Source organism: Anomalospiza imberbis, chromosome 28 (assembly GCF_031753505.1).
Source record: "Anomalospiza imberbis isolate Cuckoo-Finch-1a 21T00152 chromosome 28, ASM3175350v1, whole genome shotgun sequence".
NCBI lineage: Eukaryota > Metazoa > Chordata > Aves > Passeriformes > Viduidae > Anomalospiza > Anomalospiza imberbis.
In genome coordinates this window covers 2,500,457-2,519,093 of record NC_089708.1, presented here as the reverse complement: position 1 = coordinate 2,519,093, position 18,637 = coordinate 2,500,457, and the positions used below count along the sequence as shown (strand labels likewise).

Below are 18,637 nucleotides of genomic sequence, written 5' to 3'. Positions count from 1 at the left end.
TATCACTGCCTTCAGAACCAGGTGCCTTTGAGAGCCTTTCAATGGCTGAGCCTCACATTATTGACCTCATTTCAGGGCTCTGAAGTGATCTGATGGAACTTCAGGCTCTAACTCTCTCATTAGCCTTTCATTAGCCTAATCAGAAATCCTCCTATAGGAAGATCATTAGAAGCTCACCAGGCCTTGCAGTTAATTTTGGGGAATAAATTAAAAACAAAACCCTACACTGAGAAGCCAAAGCAATAACAAACATTGTTAATTGTCTTTCAAGGGGATAAACTGCTGCTCCTTATCAAACTTCAGTCTCAGGACAAAACCAGCACCTAACTTTGGGTGCAAAAATTTTGAGTGAGTTTTGTTTTTTCTGCTTGCCACTGTGAATATACAGAAATTCAAGTTCTACACTCAGTGGGGGTGTGGGCAGCACAGCAGTCCTGCGGGTGTCCCTTCCTGGTACTCACACTCCTGGGACGAGCGGTGACGGAACGTGAACCTCAGGTGGCAGCGACTGACTTCTTCGATGGCAATGGCCACCTGCATGGGAGAACAGCATGAAAACACATTTTCCCTGTCCCCAGCTGCTCTCCAGCACATTCTGGTGCTGATGCAGCTGCTGGTTTTACACCAGTTCTGGTCTGCACGCAGAGGAAGGACGCAGTCACTGACATTTCTGGAAAAGTGTTGTTGTCAAGTTAGACCACCCAATCCTTGCACAGATTTGTTAACAGATTTGTCAACAGATTTGTTAACAGATGTGTGTTACTGCCTTAGAATTAGTAAGGGATTTTTATAAGAAGGAACAGCAAGGCTTGATTGTAAAGAATTTGATGGTATACATTGGAAATCTCCATGACTATTCTAAATCAGAGTCTGATTGAGGTTCTGATTAACAACCAGCATGTTGCTAAAGAGACCTCTTGAGCAGTGTTTGCTGTTCCTGCAGGGCATTACAAACACTGCCTCCTCCTTTAAACAAAAAGGGGGACCTGTGGATGCGACAGTTTAGTCAGAGAGAGAGAAACAGATCACTTTCCCAGGCATTGTTCTGGGAAAAGCTGTGAGAAACTCAGAGAAAGAATTAAAGCAATCTTGCAGCTGGTGCTTTGAACAGTTGTTTCCTCATGAGATGTTTACCAAAGGGTGTTTTCTTAATTAGCCAGTGGTGCGAGGGGTGTTGATTAAATGACCAATCAGGTGCACCTGTATCAGAACAGTCTACACAAAGAATGGGTTTCTAATGAACTCAGATCAGCCTTCTGAAGAGACCCAGAGTCTGTGTGTCACCTCACTCCTGACCAGCGGTGACACGCAGTGAAGGACACAGCCATACCTTGACAGTCTCGTACCAGCAGGGCTGCTTGACCTGGTAATAAACCACAGACTTGTACTCCGAGACTCCCTCGTAGCCAGCCCCGGGGTGGATGGCTTTCTTTGGACAAAGCACAGGGATGGGGGGGGAAAAGGTAAATATGGAGTATTTTGGGTAGTAAATCTTCAGAGGGTGTCGGAGGTCATCCTACCTCCTGCAGGTTCCCGTCCTCGTCGTGCACAGACATGGTGACCTCGACGTTCTTGGGGGTTTTCTTCTTGCCTTTGTCAAACTCCCCCTGGATCAGGGTGACGTAGATGTCATTCCGGACGTCACCTGCAATTCCCAGAGTTTAATGAGCTGGTTTCTCATTCCCAGTGTGACAGGTTAAAATTTAACACCCTCAGGTACCACGTTATCTTCTTAGCCTTTAATTAACAACACCCACCATCACATCATTTTCGTCTCTGTCTCAAATTACACAAAATCTTCTAAAATGAACCATTTTCCTTTCTACAAAACTCTGTCTTTATGTTTTGTTTTGGTTTTTTTTTTTATTTAATGAGCTCTCTAGGGTTAAACCCACTCTGAATGGGTGGGTCAAAGCCACCCATGCTTTGCAACAAAAAGTCCTTTGACTAAAAAGAGATTTTATTCCAAAAGCTCCATAAACCATCATTTTGCCATAAGAAAGGGAACTCATGTTTGCAACTTCTCGTGACAAAAAAATAAGAAAATAGCCTGGACATTTCAAGAAAAATAAAAAGTTTTCAGATAAAAAGAAATCTTTTTTTTTTTTAATAAATCTTTTTGTGACAGAAATTCTAGAATTTCAGGTGGCTCTTTCACTCCATGGAATGCAAAAGCACATGGAACCTACCAGGAAGGATGATCTCAGGGAACCCCATTTTTCGAGCCACTGCAGTGGATCTGTCTACAAGGTGGGAAAAATCCTTCTGAACCTGAGCCAGATCCCCAGGGAGCAGCTTCAGGGAGACCCAGAGACCTAAGAAAAGGGAGATGACACTTGTTTACTGAAAATAAAAAGGTACAAACCCATGAAATTTAAGCCTGTGCTTCCAAAAAAAATCTGTGTTTTCATGACAATTCCATGTCCCTGTCTGGTTCTCTCTTGCCCAGTCCCCTCTGTCCCAGAATCTGAGTAAGATTTTTCTGGGCAAGAAGATTCTTGGAAGCAAACCCCAACCCTTCAGAGATGAATCTTGATTGTCTTTGAGCCAAGGAAGACCAGAGAAACCTGGAATAATGTGATTTAACCCCAAAGCACTTGGGACACACAGCCATGTCCACTCACAAATATTTCACGCCCATAAAACACTTTTATTTTAAAGGTGTTAAAAAATATTGACCTTAAACATATGACTAGCAAGCAAGCGAGGAGCTGGAGGAGCTGTTCTCATGCAGGTTTGTCTGGTTTTATCTGGATTTTAGCTCTGTGTGTGACGGGGACAAAGTGAGAACCATGGCAAAGACCACGGATTGGGCTCGGGGAAGGGATTAAACTCCACTGAACCTTGATCCCCAGACTTTCATCACCCCCAGGAACCTCCCCCAGGCCAGGCTTCCCCCAGGCTGCACCTTGGCCCTTGTGGTTGACCTCCTTGGCAGCGATGACTTTGTTGAAGACAGAGGTGAGGGGCTCGTTCTCGCCGATGACGTGGGAGGTGAGCAGGGGGGACATGATCAGCTGCCGCTGCCTGATGTAGGTTTCCATGGCAATCCTGGGCAGGAGGACCACAAAAACGGGATCAGGAACTGGGACAGACTGACACCAACCACATCCAAGGAGAGGCCTGGCCAAGAGCTGGCTGTTTTCCAAATAAATGTGGGATTTTTTTAAGGATTCCCATGGGGATTTTCACTCCTTCACCTGCACAAAATCCATTTGAACCTCCACACTAGGAAATGCATCACAGTCTATCCCTCAGGCCTAAGCTAAGTAACACTGACCTCGGGATTTAAGCCCTGACTTCAGGTTTGTTTCAGAGGCGTCCCTATGCAGATTAACTATTGGTAAACGAATATAAATTAATATAAATTAATGACTGCTGTGACAACACCTAAGTGATGAACCCATCCCTAGTCACAAACAGGACTAGGGAGGTGTGGATCTTGACCCTGACTTCTCTCCTGTACCCACACCATCAATAATGAGGGAGAAACGAGGGCTCCACAGGCTGCCCATCCCGGTGTCCAGCTGGGGATCTGATCTCAGCCTCACTGGAGCAGAAGAAAGATGGGAAAAAATCCCAAACCAACAAAACAAAAAAAAAAAGCAAACAAACAAGTTAAAAAAAAAAAAAACAACAACCCCAAACAAACGCTGAACCAAAACAACAAAAAAACCTAAACAAATAAAAAATAACCAATCATAACCAATCAAACACACATTAAAAAAAAGTAGCAGACCAATGTTATTCAGCACAGGGAAAGCCATCCTTCCAGGCCCTGAAAGGGCAGGGGAACAAACCCAAATCTCCCCTGAAAATACTCTGTAATAACAAATGGCTGCAGCCAATGCTTTGCTCTATTTAGGGCAGTAACAACAAGGCTGGGTCTACCCAAACAAGCTCCATTTTCAAAGAAAGTGAGCAATCAGAGCAGGCAGAACAAACACACAAGTGTAACTCTCAGTGCAGAAATGCAGAACTCATTGGGGCTGGAATTTCTTCCCCAGGAAGAGGGAGAAAGCCCTTCCCCATGACTGACCCTGACCAGAAAACGTGGGCAGGCAGGGGCACAGAGGGCCCCACACAAAAAGCTGTGCCTCTGCTCAGCCTCTGTGAAAATCCTGCCTTTCAACCCCCCAGAAATTTTGTAAGTCACAACATTATTTTGCTCTGTGCTCCTCTTCCTCACCCCGCAGAAATTCCAGCTGCACTGCCCAAGCCCCCAAGCAACTGAGTCTCTCACAGAGCCATGAAAACCAAGGGGAGCAAAGGCTCCTGCGGGCTGACAGAATCCTCTCCCAGCAAAGAGCTGACTGCTGCTATCAGCTGATCTTTTTGTTGAGCCCCTGGGGCTCTGCCAGGCCCCCAGACAGATCTGTCCTTCCCCAGAGCATGCCTGCTTTGGCCAGAGGTGGGGCGAGCTCTGGAGCCCAGTACTCACTGCTGGAAGGGGATAAAATGCTGCTTTTCCTCGTCGTCCACCTTCCCGTGGATGATGTCGGTGATGTCCATCACTGCAACGACACCAGCGCATCCCTCAGAGCTGCCAAGAGCCCAGAGAGAGTTTTTCCCTCTCAGGATGGAAACAACAAAGGGTTATTTTGGGCCAGTGTCACTAAAAACAAGGGCTCTGAGTGACCTGGGATAGTGGAAGGAGTCCTGGCCATGGCAGGGGTGGAAATGGATGGGATTTAAGGTTATTTCCAACCCCAAAACATCTGAGATTCTGTGACATCAATGGAGGGCATCACTCTCATTTTAACTTTTAAAAGCACATTTACGTTGATGTGCACGTCAGCCCACAGCAGTCAGTGTGAATACACGGAATACACTCTGATAAAATACTCTTATAAAATACACCCTCACAAAAACCAGGTGGGACTGGGGCATTTCAAGGCAAAGAAATTCCACTTATATTCAAATGCTCTTCGGAAACTGATTTCCACCGAGGATTTCAAGCAAGCCCCTTCACAAGAAACCCCAGGAATAAAATAAGAATTGGCAGTCTGGTTCACCTAGGCTCCTTTAAAACCTCCAGCTTTATCCCACGAGTCCTGAGGAGCAAATCCCACTCTGATAAGGCCCTGGTAAGTCTGCTGCAGCCTGGCAGCTGCTGTCTTTGCGGGAGGTGACAAAAGTGAGCAGTGGCAGTGTTTGGTCTCCAGCTACCCCTTCGTGCAAGGTCTCATGGGGACAGTTTATCTGCCCTGGGGCGGAGATGCTGGCCCTGGCAGCTGCCAGGCTGTGCTGGCACTTACAGCACGCAGCTCCCAGTCCCCCCCAGGGGTTTGGTGGGCCGTGCTGGTGTCCCCAGGGAGGCAGTGCCCACCTGCCACGCCGAAGGGCCTGCGGAGCCCGCAGGTGTGCTTCTTGCCATCCTTCAGCTCCATGTGCCCCACCCGCACGATCTGGCACACCAGGCTGATCCTGGGCCTGATCAGGTCAGAGCTGCTCAAGTCCTAAAAAAAAAAAGAGCTCACATCACGCTCCGTCCGTGTCCTTTCTGAGTGGAAAAGAAGACAGAAGGAGAGTGGGAGGGAGGGAGGGGTTTTGTTGGGTTCTACACCGGTAAAAATTGTGGCCTTCTGGATCTAGAGGGAGACCACGAGGGGGATGGAGACATTTATAGTGCCAGGACACAGGGAATGGCTTCCCACTGGCAGAGGGCAGGGACAGATGGGATTCTGGGGAGAAATCCTTCCCTGGCAGGGTTGAGGGCGCTGGGATGGAATTCCCAGAGCAGCTGGGGCTGCCCCCAATCCCTGGCAGTGTCCCAGGCCAGGCTGGAGCAGCCTGGGACAGTGTCCCTGCCATGGCAGGGGTGGCACTGGGTGGGATTCAGGTCCCTCCCAAGCCAACCCGTCCTGGGATTCTCTGAACTTACAGTAAACACTGCTTGGAGGTTGTTCAGTTTCTCGATTTCTTTAGGCATCCCATTGCTGCCCCAGCGAACCAGGTAATTTTCACTGCAAAGAAAGGGAGAAAAAGTAAATTTTAACAAATGACATCTTCATTTCCTGGCAAAAGCCCAACAGCATTTTGATCTTTTAGGAATATTTGCCCAACCAGTCTTTCATCCCAAAATGCCTCTGAAGTGACTCACTTATGGAGGCAGATGGGGTGAGCCCTGGCAGCTGCTTCCCTGGACAATTCCCACTGCATGGCCACACCTGATAACTGCAGTGATGGACACAGAGTGTTCCCGACACAGAACTGCCTCCCTGATAAAGTTCCTCATATCCTCCCCAGGTTTTCAGATGTGAACTGGCACTGACTGGATGGCAACCATCATTAAAATCCATGATTTACCGGGAAACAATTAATAAAATGCTTAACCAAGGCTTGCAGCCACAGCAGGGAAAATTAAGAATATAAAAAGACAATGTGGGATCAAAGAAATAGCCAGCTTTAGGAGGGACAGCGCCTGGACTTCCTATCTCTCTGAAATTCATTCCAAAGTAATTGGAATTAATTTTCCCCCACTGGGGCAGCAACCAACAGAACTGGAAAACATCTGCTGGATTTCCCTTTCCAACCTGCTGACTTCTATGAATGATCACCCTGATGACTGCATTGCTTAAGAATTTCCAAAAAAAGCCCCTACCTGATGAATTTGGAGAGGTCAGGGTCATAGAGGCTCATCAGCAGCTCTGCATCTTCCCCAATGTTGCAGACAAAGTTCTTGAAGTTCACATAGAGGCTGTAGGTGTGTGTGGAGTTGAATATTGGCTGTCCCCGGAGGTCCAAACTCTGCTGCAGGGACTGCAAAGAATTCCATATTTCCATTAAATTTTGTATTTCCACTACAAACAAACACAGGAGAATTTAGCTCTGCTGCCAAAAGAGCACAACATTGAGAGGAATATAAAAACACAGTGGGCACAGTGACTGAAGAGGGCAAACCAGGGACACCAGAGGTACCTTCTCCTCCTGGATCCTCTCATCAATCCTCTTGGATGCAGTTTCATGGGCCTTGAAGAGGGAGATTGTGCTGGTCTCATCTGGGTCCAGGATGTTCCCATTGTCATCTCGGACAACCAGGTCCAGACCCAGGATCCTGGACAGCCCCAGGAGACAAAAAAAAGAAAAGAGCCAGAATGTGGGAGCAGCAAAGATCAAATCACTGACCAGGCTGCCAGTGCCCAACATCCCACGCCTTGGAATAGCCTCACTCACTGCTGGTTTTCCTGCCTCAAAAAACTCCTCCCTCCCATTTTCCCACTAAAGGGAGTAGGAATTAGTCAGGTAACTCAGTCCTAAGGTGACACCTCCCTTATTCCTGCTTGAATGGCTCTGTTTCAAAGGTGGATGAATATCTACCAAGCTCACAGATTGCAGCCGATTGTTATTCTTTGCCATAAGCTTCTTAATTCACTTGCTGGACCTGAACCACAGCTGGCAGGCAGACAAATGAGTCCTGGAGACTGCAAACCACTGAGGGCTGGGGAATCCTGCCCTGTCTATGGAATCCTGCCCTGTCTATGGAATCCTGCCCTGTCTATGGAATCCTGCCCCTCAGCTGCCGTTAAAGCAGAGCATTTCCCCACCAGCATCCAAACCCAGGCACACACTGTGCTCCAAGGGAAAGGCCACCCCTGCCAGGATTTGTGCAGAATTAGGAGAGGAGAATTCCTGCCGAGGCACAGAGATCTGTGGCACATCAAGAACCAACTGCTCCATGTCCACCTGCCAGGTGGCCACGTTGTCACAGGGACTCAAAGCTGCCATTTCACCTAATTTCAGCCTAATTCAGTGCCTGGTTTTGCATTAAGAGCCTTCCCTGGGATTTGGGAGCCTCCTCTGCCCTCCAGGTGGAGTTTGGAGCTCACCTGTTGCCATAGTCAATCTTGGCAGTGACTTTTTTCTTGAGCTCAGCCAGTTCATCCTTGGGCAGGGTCCCGGAGAGGATTTGGGATCTCCACTCTATCAGGCTGTAGGTGAGCTGCTGGACATGCCTGAACTGTGTGGTTTTGTTGTTCTGAGGCAAAAAAAAAAGGGCAATTTTAATCAAGGAAAACCTGGAAACCTTAGCTCAGCAACCCTCAGCTGCAGAGCCACACAAGTTTTATTTAACTAAAAATACCTGGCACTTTGTGACACCACAAGATCAGAGCCATGCAGTAAATTCTGCAGCACTTGGCACTGCCAAGGTTTAAGTGCCTTTAAGATCTTTAAGTGTCTTTAAGGGCTTCACCTTTCCCTAGGACATTATTTCAGAAAAACCTCACCCACTAAAAATAGACCTCTGGTGATTTCCAGCACTTCCAGGCTGCCCTGATGGAGGCTTTTTATAAAAGGGACAGAGAAATTGTGTTAAAGGACCATAACTGAACAAGGACACTGAAAAAACCCTGCCTGGTGAAGAGTCCCCCTCCTGCCATTCCTTCAGTTGTCATCTCTAATCAATGAAAACACTTCCCATGCCCTTTACTGGTTCCACCCTCACAAAATCAGTCCCATCCCCACACCTTGCTCCTGCACCTCCAAGCTCCACGGCTGTAATTAAACATGATATGTGCTAACCCACCCTGTTTGTGGCAGTATGGGCTCAGATAAGTAAATAAGCTTTTAGAAGTGTCAGGGAAGACATTTAACCCTTTTAAAAGGGAGCCCAGGCTTCACTCTCTCTCTGCCACCTCAGTGGGGCAGTTCCTGGGAGGATTCTGACTATTTCACAGGGAAGTGCCACAGATTTGAGTTGCTGGGACAGTGATGAGGTTATTCAGCTCCAAAGGAGAAATTTAAGTGTAAATCAGGGCCTGGTTTTGCATTGGGAGCCTTCCCTGGGGTGAGATCCCAAAGCCCAGGAGCTTGGTTTGGGTCACATCTCCCCCTCAGCCAGTGCCACCTTCTGGTGCTCACTGGGGGCTGGAGCTGTTACTGGTGAGCTACAAACCCCGCTGCTCCCACACAGCACAAAAAGAACCTAATTGCAATTATCTCCCCATTCCCTTCTCTGCAAGGAACAGCAATCATATCAACTACTCATATTTCCCTCAAATTTAAAGGTATGAAAACAATCCTCCCTTTGACTTGGGTGAACACCAAGGTGCCGATGGGGGCTGCTTGAGTTTTGAGCTCTACAGAAAGGATATTTGAGATATAGTTCATAAACAAAAAAAAAAAAAAACCCATGTTCTCACGTAAAAAAGCTTGCTAAGAAAAGGCAATTTGTGTGAATTTTCAGAGCAGACCTCAATTTGACCTGAGTTATCTCCACAGCTAATTCCTACTAACTAAACCCATTAAAAACTCTCCCCATTTTTGTATTTATTTTGCAGTGGAGATAAAGCCCCTGTTGCAATGAAACCCACAGAAATTAAAGAAGTGAAATTAAATGCTGCCAAAATAAAAAATCCCCTCATGTTTCCTTTTTCTCCTCAAATGCCTCCTTCCTCCTTTAGCTTTTTAAAAAATTCTTTTACTACATACTGCAGGGAAAATAAAATAAACTCAAATCCATTTTAAACCACAACATTTTCCAAACCTATTTTAAGGCTTATAGTGGTTAAGCACAGGAACATGAAAGATTTCTGCTTGTTAAAAAAACAAATTCTGAGGCTGGGATCTGAAAGTTAGTCAGAAATAAATATGCCAGGAACAAAACTCTCTTTTCACACAGTAATACCATCACGTAGAGCTTCTCATTAAATTGAGAGGGTGGAACAAATTCTTGTGGTTTCGTGGCACACAAACACAAATTATTTGTGGCCTGGTGAAATTTCCAATAGGAAAACTTGCTCTGGGTGCACTGGGTGATTAGAGCTCATTTAAACTCACTCCCTCTTCTTAATTAAAGTATTGGGGCACATTTTGCGCAGGCTGAACTCGTTACTGCTCAGAGAAAAATCAAGTTTGACTCTTTAATGTGCCTTTAAATAAAGGAACTCACTGTGGACTCATTTCTTTGGGCAAGAAGCAGCTGCTGCAGGACAGTCCCCAAAGCCCTGCGGTGACAGCCTTGTGACACTGCTGAGGTGACTCTGTGCCCAGGGATTCAGGACAGGAGAGCTCCTTCCCCACCCTACTGAGAGCCCCAGACACGGGAGGCCTTGGAGCAGCCAAGGAATTCCTTCTGTGGGGCAGCTCCTGCTGGGACAGGGACAGGACCCGGGGAAGAGCTGGGGCCGTGCCAGGGCAGGTCAGGCTGGATTTTGGGAAAGGCTCTTCCCCAGAGGGTGCTGGCACTGCCCAGGCTCCCCTGGGAACGGGCACGGCCCCGAGGCTGCCGGAGCTCCAGGGATGCACGGGGTGGGATTTTGGGGGGTCTGTGCAGGGCCAGGAGCTGGATCAGTGATCCCTTCCAGCTCAGGACATTCCACGATGTTTTTGAGAAGTCACATCTCGCCCCACAACACATCCCTGACTCTGTCCCTGTTTCCCAGGGGTGCTCTGGGTGCGGATCAGCCAGTGCATGGAGCTCCTACAACATTCCCCGCCCAGCAGAGCTCACCCCTGCCCAGAGCTGTGTCCAAACTCCAGGTTTGTGCCCAGCTGGGTTTTCCTGCCCTCATGCAGGGCTGGCACAGGACAGGCAAAGCAGAGCCTGGATTTCCCAGGTGAGCTGTGCCTCCCAGCCAGCCCCGACACGGTGACAGCGTGACCTGTGCCAGGCCCTGCTGCCCCAGGGCAGTGCCACCCTGCCTCTGTCAGACCCCACACCCGACAGCAGAGCACTCTGAGCCCCCTTTTCATCCCTCAGGTCTGCCCCTGTCGCCCTGATTTCTTAGGATTTTCTAAAGCCTTCTGAATTTACATCCTTGTAGAGAGCTTTCTCACGCGACTTTCTGTAAACAAGCTATTGTTTTGCATTCTTTCATAGTGGCGGAGAAATTTGATGTACTGGTAGTTTGTCCAGTGTCGTTGGAGAGGTGGCACGATCACCTTCCAATCCACTGGCACCTTTTGAGAACTATAAATGATTGGAGTCAGAAAAAATAAATTAGTCTCTTCATGGTGACCAAAGCTGTGGTGCGTCGTTTTTCCTGGTGTCCTCTGGTGACACGCCCCAGGCTCAGCTCAGCGGGACACACAGCAGCCCTGCGAACTCACCACGTACAGCTTGTGCCAGATCACTGCCCACTCCCGCAGCGTGGACGTGAGCTCCTGGCCCAGAGGCAGCTCGCTGGGAATCACTGTCTCATGTTGCCTGCAGGGAGAAGGGAGACCATCAGAGAAAGGCTTCACACTAAGGGTTAAAACCTACTGGGAAACACCCTTTTCTGATAAATGTAAAAATGGAAATTCCAGAGGAGTTAATTTTCACACAACTCACTCACACATGATGTCAAGACCCTTAAGCTGTTCTCAACACACACATCCACATTCATCATCCATTTTTAATGCAAAATGCTTCAAGCTCCTTTCACTCCTCTTATTCCCAGTGGATCCATTCCAAACCCAGGATAAAGAGACAGAAATGAAGCTTGGACGAATCCCCACTTGCAGTGGTAACAGTTACTTGAAAATAATAAGAGTTTTAAAAAAAGTGTTTTATAAAGTTCCTTCCTTTGCAGCCGCTGTTTTGCTCTCACTTAACGAGCACAGACCCAAGGAATCCAAGGAGGAGTCATTTCCTCCAGTGTTTTCCAAGACAGGAAGGAATCCACGCTCCTGCTGGGCCCTTGGCTGCCAGCAGGAGTCTGTTATGACTTGCAGGAGTTCCCAGAGGAGCTGGATGGAGCTGGACTGACCCTCCCCACTACTGACTTGTCCAGCAGAGCTTCCTTCATTCTGCAAATCATCTCCTGCTGCCCCTGCTCCCGACTGCTCTGCTGTGTCAGTGCTCTGAAAAATGGGATCGTGCAGCGCTCGTCCAGCACAGGAGGTACACCCTGTTTGTGACAACCACAGCTATTTACATTGGTTCTTCTGGGGTTTAAATGGAATGAAATTCCGTGGGTTTTGCTGCCAAAGAAGTGCCAACCTACCCCCGGTCCTTCACGATGGCCTCTTTTAAATGGATGTAAGTTTCTGGGAAAATGCCCTAAAAATAAAGAGAGAAATGAAATAAATCAATCCTACTGTGGGACAGGATGTGACAGGAAGATATTTAACAAAAAACAGGGGAAAGGAGTAAGAAATGTCCCAGTATGCCAGGAAAAAGACAGGGAGGAGCAACAGGTTCCATACTGGCAACTCAGAGAATCTGATTCCTTGTTTTACTCTACTGAACCTCATCTTCCTGCAGGAAATTCCTGAAAATTATCAGTCGTTGCCATGAAACATTCCTGGAGTCCTCCGTCAGGCTGCCCTGTGCTCCCTAGAACAGCTCCCACCACCAGCACCTGCAGAAATTCCCAAATTTTTGTTGTTACAGAGGAACCTCCTGGAAATGCTGGAATCCTTTTCTGTTCCCTTTTCTCTCCTCTTCACCCCTAAAACCAGAGGCTGTGGGGGCTGTTACCACAGGAGAGGTGCCAGCATTCCTGGGGCAACCTGGATTTCCAGGCAGCTTCCAGCCTAAGCTCCAGCAGCTTGGCTGAGAGCCAGGGATGTGTAATTTCTGGAATATCTTCCAGTCCAAACTCTGATATTCCCATTAAACAAAACTAATGCTGGATGTGCACAGGCCCCAGAGCATCATGATAAAGCAATAATCTCCTGTGTGGAGATGGGAACAGGCAATTTTGGAAGTTCCAACTGCATTCCTCAAGCTTCCAGTGGAGGAATTCCCAACACACGGCTCTGAACTTTCAGCTCAAGGTCATTGGTTTCTGTCACTGAGGACAGGACACCGTGGCCAGGAGTCCTGCCTGAGGTTAAGATAAGAAATTCAGGAGTTTTCAGCACCAGATGGGGTCTGGCAAGGTGTGAAATTAAAATGGGAGTCACCCAAAAGTGAGGTTGTACCTTCTTGGATTTATTCCGGAGTGTGTATCCTCGGTACCAGCCTGGCAAAGCAAACACAGATATTTGTATTTAATTATTTCCTGTTGGCAGCGATTAAATACAAACTGTGATTCTCACCACCTTTCTACAACACCAGTTTATTGATCTTCTCATTTGGGATCCACTCCTGGGAAGACACCTCTGTTTGTAGGAGCTGAGCTCCCTGCCCTGGCACAAATCCTGTTCATCAATCCTACCTTGGTAAGATCTAAAAACTGTAAGACAGAAGCAATAACTGTGCTGCCCAGGCCTCAGGAGCAAATGTCTCTGAGAGAACATTTCTCCTCTCTTTGGCACCTGGGTTTTCACCAGGATTTCCATGGAATGGGTTGGGTTGGGAGGGACATTAAAGCCCCTCCAAGGAGATTACGTCCAGCTGAGTGGCAGCATCAAGAAGGCAAAGGGGTTTAAGGGACTAATCAGGAAAAGAAGAGAGGAGGGGAGGCTGCTTTCTCTGGGTTTGTTTTTAAATTTTTTTTTGGTGTTTTTATTGTCGCTCCCCCCCATATTCCTAAATTTATCTAAGAAGGTTCCATAAAGAACCATGGATCTGACATTCCTCAACCATAAATTAGAGCTTAGAATGGTTTAATTTGTATTTTATTGAGTATTTTTATGTGCATGTGATCAAATTTCTATTTATTTATTTTCTGAAGTGCAGTTTTGTGCCTTTTCTCCAGCAATGGGGAGGTGCCTCCACCTCAGAAACTCCAATACTCCAGTAATGAGTTCAGGGGGAAAAAGAAATTCCTTTTCTTTCCATAGGAGGAAAACAAGATTATCCATTGCTCATGGAGCCATGGATGAGGTCCTGGATTAGGGATGAGAAGATTTAGGTTCTATTTTTATCTAAGTTGTCATTAATTGAAGGGGAAAGCACAAATTACTCCGGGTGGGAGACAGAGCTCATGGAATTTACCAGGAGGGATTTTGATCCCATTTAACACATTCAGCCCTTTGACAGCACAACTTCCCCCTGTTTCAAAGGGCCCCTTGGCCTTCCCCCCATTCCTGTCAAATATTTTGCAATCATTGCATAAAAGCACGTTGGGTCTGATTGTGCAAAGCTGTTTCTGCAAGCACCTCGTGCAACTTCTGTCGGAATTCTGCTCCCACCTTCAATAACTTTATCCATCACTTTAACAGGAGTGTCAGTCTTTGGGAAGTGGTCAATGAATTACATGATTTCTTCTTAAAGAAACCCCCAAAATCTGCTTAAATCTTCAGAGGAATGAGACTGTTTAAGGGTTTGAGTGTTTTCCCCAAGCAAAGATGGGCTAAAAATGGAGAAAGGTTTTGCAGTTGATGATGACATGGAAAATTTCAGCTGCTCCAACACTCGGACTGAAATCTGAGTGAAAACAAAAATACAAGCAGACTTGCAAAGAAATGACTCAAAGTTTGAGGTTGTTGTTTTGTTGGGGTCTTTTTAATTGATCAAGTCCTCAATTTTACCCTTCACTAAGTGGATTTTATGCAGTATGGAAAAGAACAATCTAAGGACAACAGTCCAGTGATGATCAAGTTCTGCCCAGTGATGCAAGGCCAGGTCACATGTGGGACCACAAGGTCCCTGTTCCTCCTCCTGCAGGGCCTGTCCTGTCCCACAGCACTCAGGGCATTGCTTCACCCTCCACAGGGGCGACTGAAACCAGGAACAAATTCAAGGTAAACTTCTTTTCAGCAGGAACAGAACCTGCCAGGGGTCAGAGTATGTGAGCACACATTCCTTCCACCCGCAGTTCCCCTGAAATCCTACAGTTAACAATAATAATGATAAATCCTGCAGACTGGCAGAGATTCCCCTCAACAGCAAAGCGTCCTCCCAGCTCCCTGCTCAAGGACAGACCCTCCAAAGCCCTGGAGGCAGCAGGTTTCCCTCCTTTTCCTGGATTCTGCAGCACGAGCAGAGCGCTGAACCCCTGGCAGGCAGGAGGAGCACGCGCTGCGCGTCTTCTCCTCAGGGGAAGGAGGAATCTTGCACAAAGAGCTCGTGCCCTTCTGCAGGCAGAGACACGAGGGGAAAACAAAACCTTGCTCTGCAGAGTGGGACCTGAACTAACAACCCTGGGCTCTGCAGAGGGTTTGGCTGTATTCGTGTAAAAGGGAAAGAGATCCAAGAAAAGAGATCTGAGAGCTCTCGGGTGTCCTACACAGATTGTTACTGGCACACAGAAGCATCCCTGTAAGTGTTTCCATCCCTGGAAGGGTCCAAGGCCAGCTTGGAGCAACCTGGGATAGTGGAAGATGTCCCTGCCCATGGCAGGGGGTGTGACAGGATGATTTTAATGTCCCTTCCAACCCAAACCATTCAATGACTCCATGGACATCAGCTTGTACTGGAAACATCTGGAACCTTCAGTTCACACTGCTCAGCCTGTGGTTTTCCCCTGAGGCCCTTCCCTATGCCCTTTGTCCAAGTTGGAGCTGAATTTCCAGGGATATCACCCCCTGATGAATCCCTGGCCCAGGGGAGCTGCAGGTCAGAAAAATGAATCGATCACCCCCTCGTGTGATCCCTCCTGTGTTATCCACCCCTGTGTTATCACCCCCTGTGTGTGATCCCCCTCGAGTTATCACCCCGCGTGATCCCCCCCAAATCTCAGGTGCACTGACCATCCACCCCAACTGCATCAGCCTGACTTGGAAACTGGGGCTTGGAAAACAAGAGGCAAAGCGTGTTCAGAGCCTCAGCCCCCATCTGGGTGGGATTTTGGGGTATCTGCACAGGGCCAGGGTTGGACTGGATGATCCCTGTGGGTCCCTTACACTCAGGATATGTTGTGATTCCAGCCTTTGCAGTGGTAGCACAACCCAGCAGGGATTTTCCAATTTCAGGAAGTTTCCTGGCACGGCGAGGCAGCACAGGAGCAGCACCTGACTGCAGGGACTGCCCAGAGGGTTTGGGATCCGCCTCAGGAGAGGTTTGTGCAGCCAAGAGCTGCCCTAAAGCACACCCAAAATTCCCTTTACTGCCTCTGCCTGAGCCCCCAGAGCAGCTCAGCTCTGTCAGTGTTGTGTCTGGCAGCCCTGGGAGCAGATAACATTTACTGCAAACACCAAATCCCAGCACACATCCTGGGATCGCCCTTCCCGGCAGGAACGTGCCACGGATCCACCTGGATCCCTGCAGAGCCAAAACCCCAGAGCACAGGGAGCTCCCACGTGTGACACCTGGCTGAGGAACCCACTGCTGCTGCCTGCCAACAGCGGGAAAAGCAGGAATGTTCTGGATCACCGGGATGCAGCAGCCCTGGGGACATGCTGGGAACTCGTGGGACCATCCTGAGCTGCGGCAACACCGAGGGGATGATGGACCCAGAGCCTCTGCACAGCCCCAAAACTCCCCTGAACTCCCTGAGGAATGTCACTGACAGCCTATGGAATGCCCTCAGCTACGGGTAAGGCAAGGTGACTCCAAAAATGACTCCAAGGGCATCTCCCAACCCCAAAAATGACTCCACAGGGCATCTCCCAACCCCAAAAATGATTCCAAGGGCATCTCCCAACCCCAAAAATGACTCCACAGGGCATCTCCCAACCCCAAAAATGACTCCAAGGGCATCTCCCAACCCCAAAAATTACTCCAAGGGCATCTCCCAACCCCAAAAATTACTCCAAGGACATCTCCCAACCCCAAAAATGACTCCAAGGCATCTCCCAACCCCAAAAATGACTCCAAGGGCATCTCCCAACCCCAAAGTGACACCAAAGGCATCTCCCAACCCCAAAAATTACTCCACAGGGCATCTTCCAACCCCAAAAAACATCTACCCGGGGAATCTCCCAGCCCTCAAAAATGCCTTCACAGGGCTTCCTCCTCCCAGCCCAAAATAATTATTTTACAGGGCATCATCTCCCAACCTCCAAAACGTGAGTTCACAGGGCTTGTCCCAACGCCCAAAAATTGTTTCACTATTTCATATATTCACATATTTCACATATTTCATTATTTCACAGGGCATTTCCCTGACCCCAAAAAATTACACCACAGGGCATGTCCCAACCCCCCAAAAATGACTTCATGAAGAATCTCCCAGCCTCAAAAAATGACTCCACAGGGCATCTCCAGCCTTTCCTCCCACAGAGCCCCCGCCCTGGTTCCATGGAAACTTTTCCTAAGTCGAGGCTTGTGTGTCCAGATAAGAGCAGTGATTAGAGGAACAAAACCAGTTTTTATCAGCTCTGGTGGTGAGCAGGCAGGGTTAGCATGAAAAGGAGCAGCAAAAGCCTCTTGTGAGAACATCTATCCTCAAAAACAGCCCCACAGAGAGCTGGGAGCACAGCTCAGAGCTGCTATGCCACAAAAATACATTCGGGAAGACACAAGAAGCTCCTCCCAGGCAGGCAGAATATCGGAATGGGGAGGGTTTGAGGTGAATTTGTGGGAAATTAGAGCAGACCCACAGCAGTCACCATCTCCGCATCTTCTCCTGTACACTCACAACTGTCTGGCCTGGATTTCTGGCTGCTCTTTCTGGCAAAAGGGATTTTTGTGTTGCCCTGCAGGAATTCTGAGGTGCCTCGGCCACAGATTTCTGCTCCCCACCGATGGCTCAGCATATGGGAACAATCACTTTCCCCCTCACACATGAAAACATTCAGAGGCAATTTGCTCCTGACAAAGCTCCAAACTGGGGAGACTTCTGGCCAAAAAAAAAAAAAAAAAAGTGTCATTTATGTACTCATTCCCTATCCATGTCTCTGTTGAACTGATTGCAAGAAATAGGGGCTAAACAATGATAAAAAAAAAATTAAAACAGGGAGAAAGAAGTAAATTCCTCCAAATTTTGGGGAGTTCAAGATGCCTCCTCTTTCTAAGGCAGTTTTCCTCCCTCTTCCCTGTGTCTTTTTGCAGAACCCTGTCATAAATCAGTGATTTCCACGGGGGATTTCCCTTTTTCCCCTCTCCCCCACCACGATCACCCGCGGTGGGGTAAAACCACGACAGAATCTGCTGGGACTGGGAGCTGCTCCCAGGTCCTGAGGATGGAAAGGGAACATTGGGCCAAGAACAAATTGCTAAAGGAGCAGCTCCCTGCTCCCAGTGCTGATCCTGGGCACAGAATCTTCCTTCAAATCGATGTTGCTTGTGAAAATAATCGGATTTCTATTTTACCTTTGAGTTTGGGAAAGGGAAGCAGTGACCACAGCATTCCTTAGAATGATTGAGTGGCTCTGTTCCATCTGAAACCTTTGTCAAAGAGTCAAATTTGATAGGGAGATTTGAAACACCCCAGGGTCATTTAATTTTCAAAATAAGAATTTTCTTCACCCTGTGGTTTACATTAAGGTATTAGGAAAAATCTCCCAGTGAAGGACTAGGAGAAACAGCCTAAAAAGGGCATGGAAGCTCCACAACTGGAGCATCTGAAGAACATTTAATGCCAGATTGTGATATTAAAACAACATGAATTATGAACTAACCAGCCCTTCCCCCTCCTTTTCTGTCATCCACTCAGACCAAGAACTAACTCAGGGTAAAAGCTAGGGTTTTTTAAAAATTATTATTCTTGTTTTCCAGCAGGATCTGTTCATCTCATGAGCACAGGTGCCTGGCCTGGCCCAAAGAAGAGCCAAATCAAAGAAGTGTGGGGTGAAAACAGCAGTGAACAGCCAGAATTAAATGTTTCTTTCTCTTTTAGTGCTGCCTTGAGATACTGGTGAAACCTTACCTTGATAAACTCTGCCTGGAACAGCACAGATAGGACAAACCCTCTGCATTTTTAACAATATTTTAAAAATT

At 47.7% G+C, this 18,637-nt stretch overlaps 1 protein-coding gene across 5 annotated transcripts in view; it reads right to left on the bottom strand.

Moving 5' to 3' along the window:
• DOCK5 (dedicator of cytokinesis 5) overlaps positions 1 to 18,637 on the bottom strand; it is a 78,528-nt gene that overhangs the window by 42,116 nt on the left and 17,775 nt on the right. For all 5 annotated transcript variants that reach the window (XR_010993910.1, XM_068174589.1, XM_068174590.1 and 2 more), the window contains exons 3-16: positions 12,853 to 12,893; positions 11,931 to 11,986; positions 11,053 to 11,149; positions 7,830 to 7,978; positions 6,922 to 7,057; positions 6,605 to 6,762; positions 5,885 to 5,966; positions 5,330 to 5,459; positions 4,442 to 4,514; positions 2,909 to 3,051; positions 2,190 to 2,315; positions 1,521 to 1,645; positions 1,331 to 1,429; positions 462 to 534 (exon numbers count right to left, since the gene is read on the bottom strand). Coding sequence is in view for 4 of the 5 variants with exons in the window: in XM_068174589.1 (XP_068030690.1) it covers positions 462 to 534; positions 1,331 to 1,429; positions 1,521 to 1,645; positions 2,190 to 2,315; positions 2,909 to 3,051; positions 4,442 to 4,514; positions 5,330 to 5,459; positions 5,885 to 5,966; positions 6,605 to 6,762; positions 6,922 to 7,057; positions 7,830 to 7,978; positions 11,053 to 11,149; positions 11,931 to 11,986; positions 12,853 to 12,893 (1,488 nt within the window). In the remaining variant the exon portion in view is untranslated. The remainder of the gene's footprint in view (positions 1 to 461; positions 535 to 1,330; positions 1,430 to 1,520; positions 1,646 to 2,189; positions 2,316 to 2,908; positions 3,052 to 4,441; positions 4,515 to 5,329; positions 5,460 to 5,884; positions 5,967 to 6,604; positions 6,763 to 6,921; positions 7,058 to 7,829; positions 7,979 to 11,052; positions 11,150 to 11,930; positions 11,987 to 12,852; positions 12,894 to 18,637) is intronic.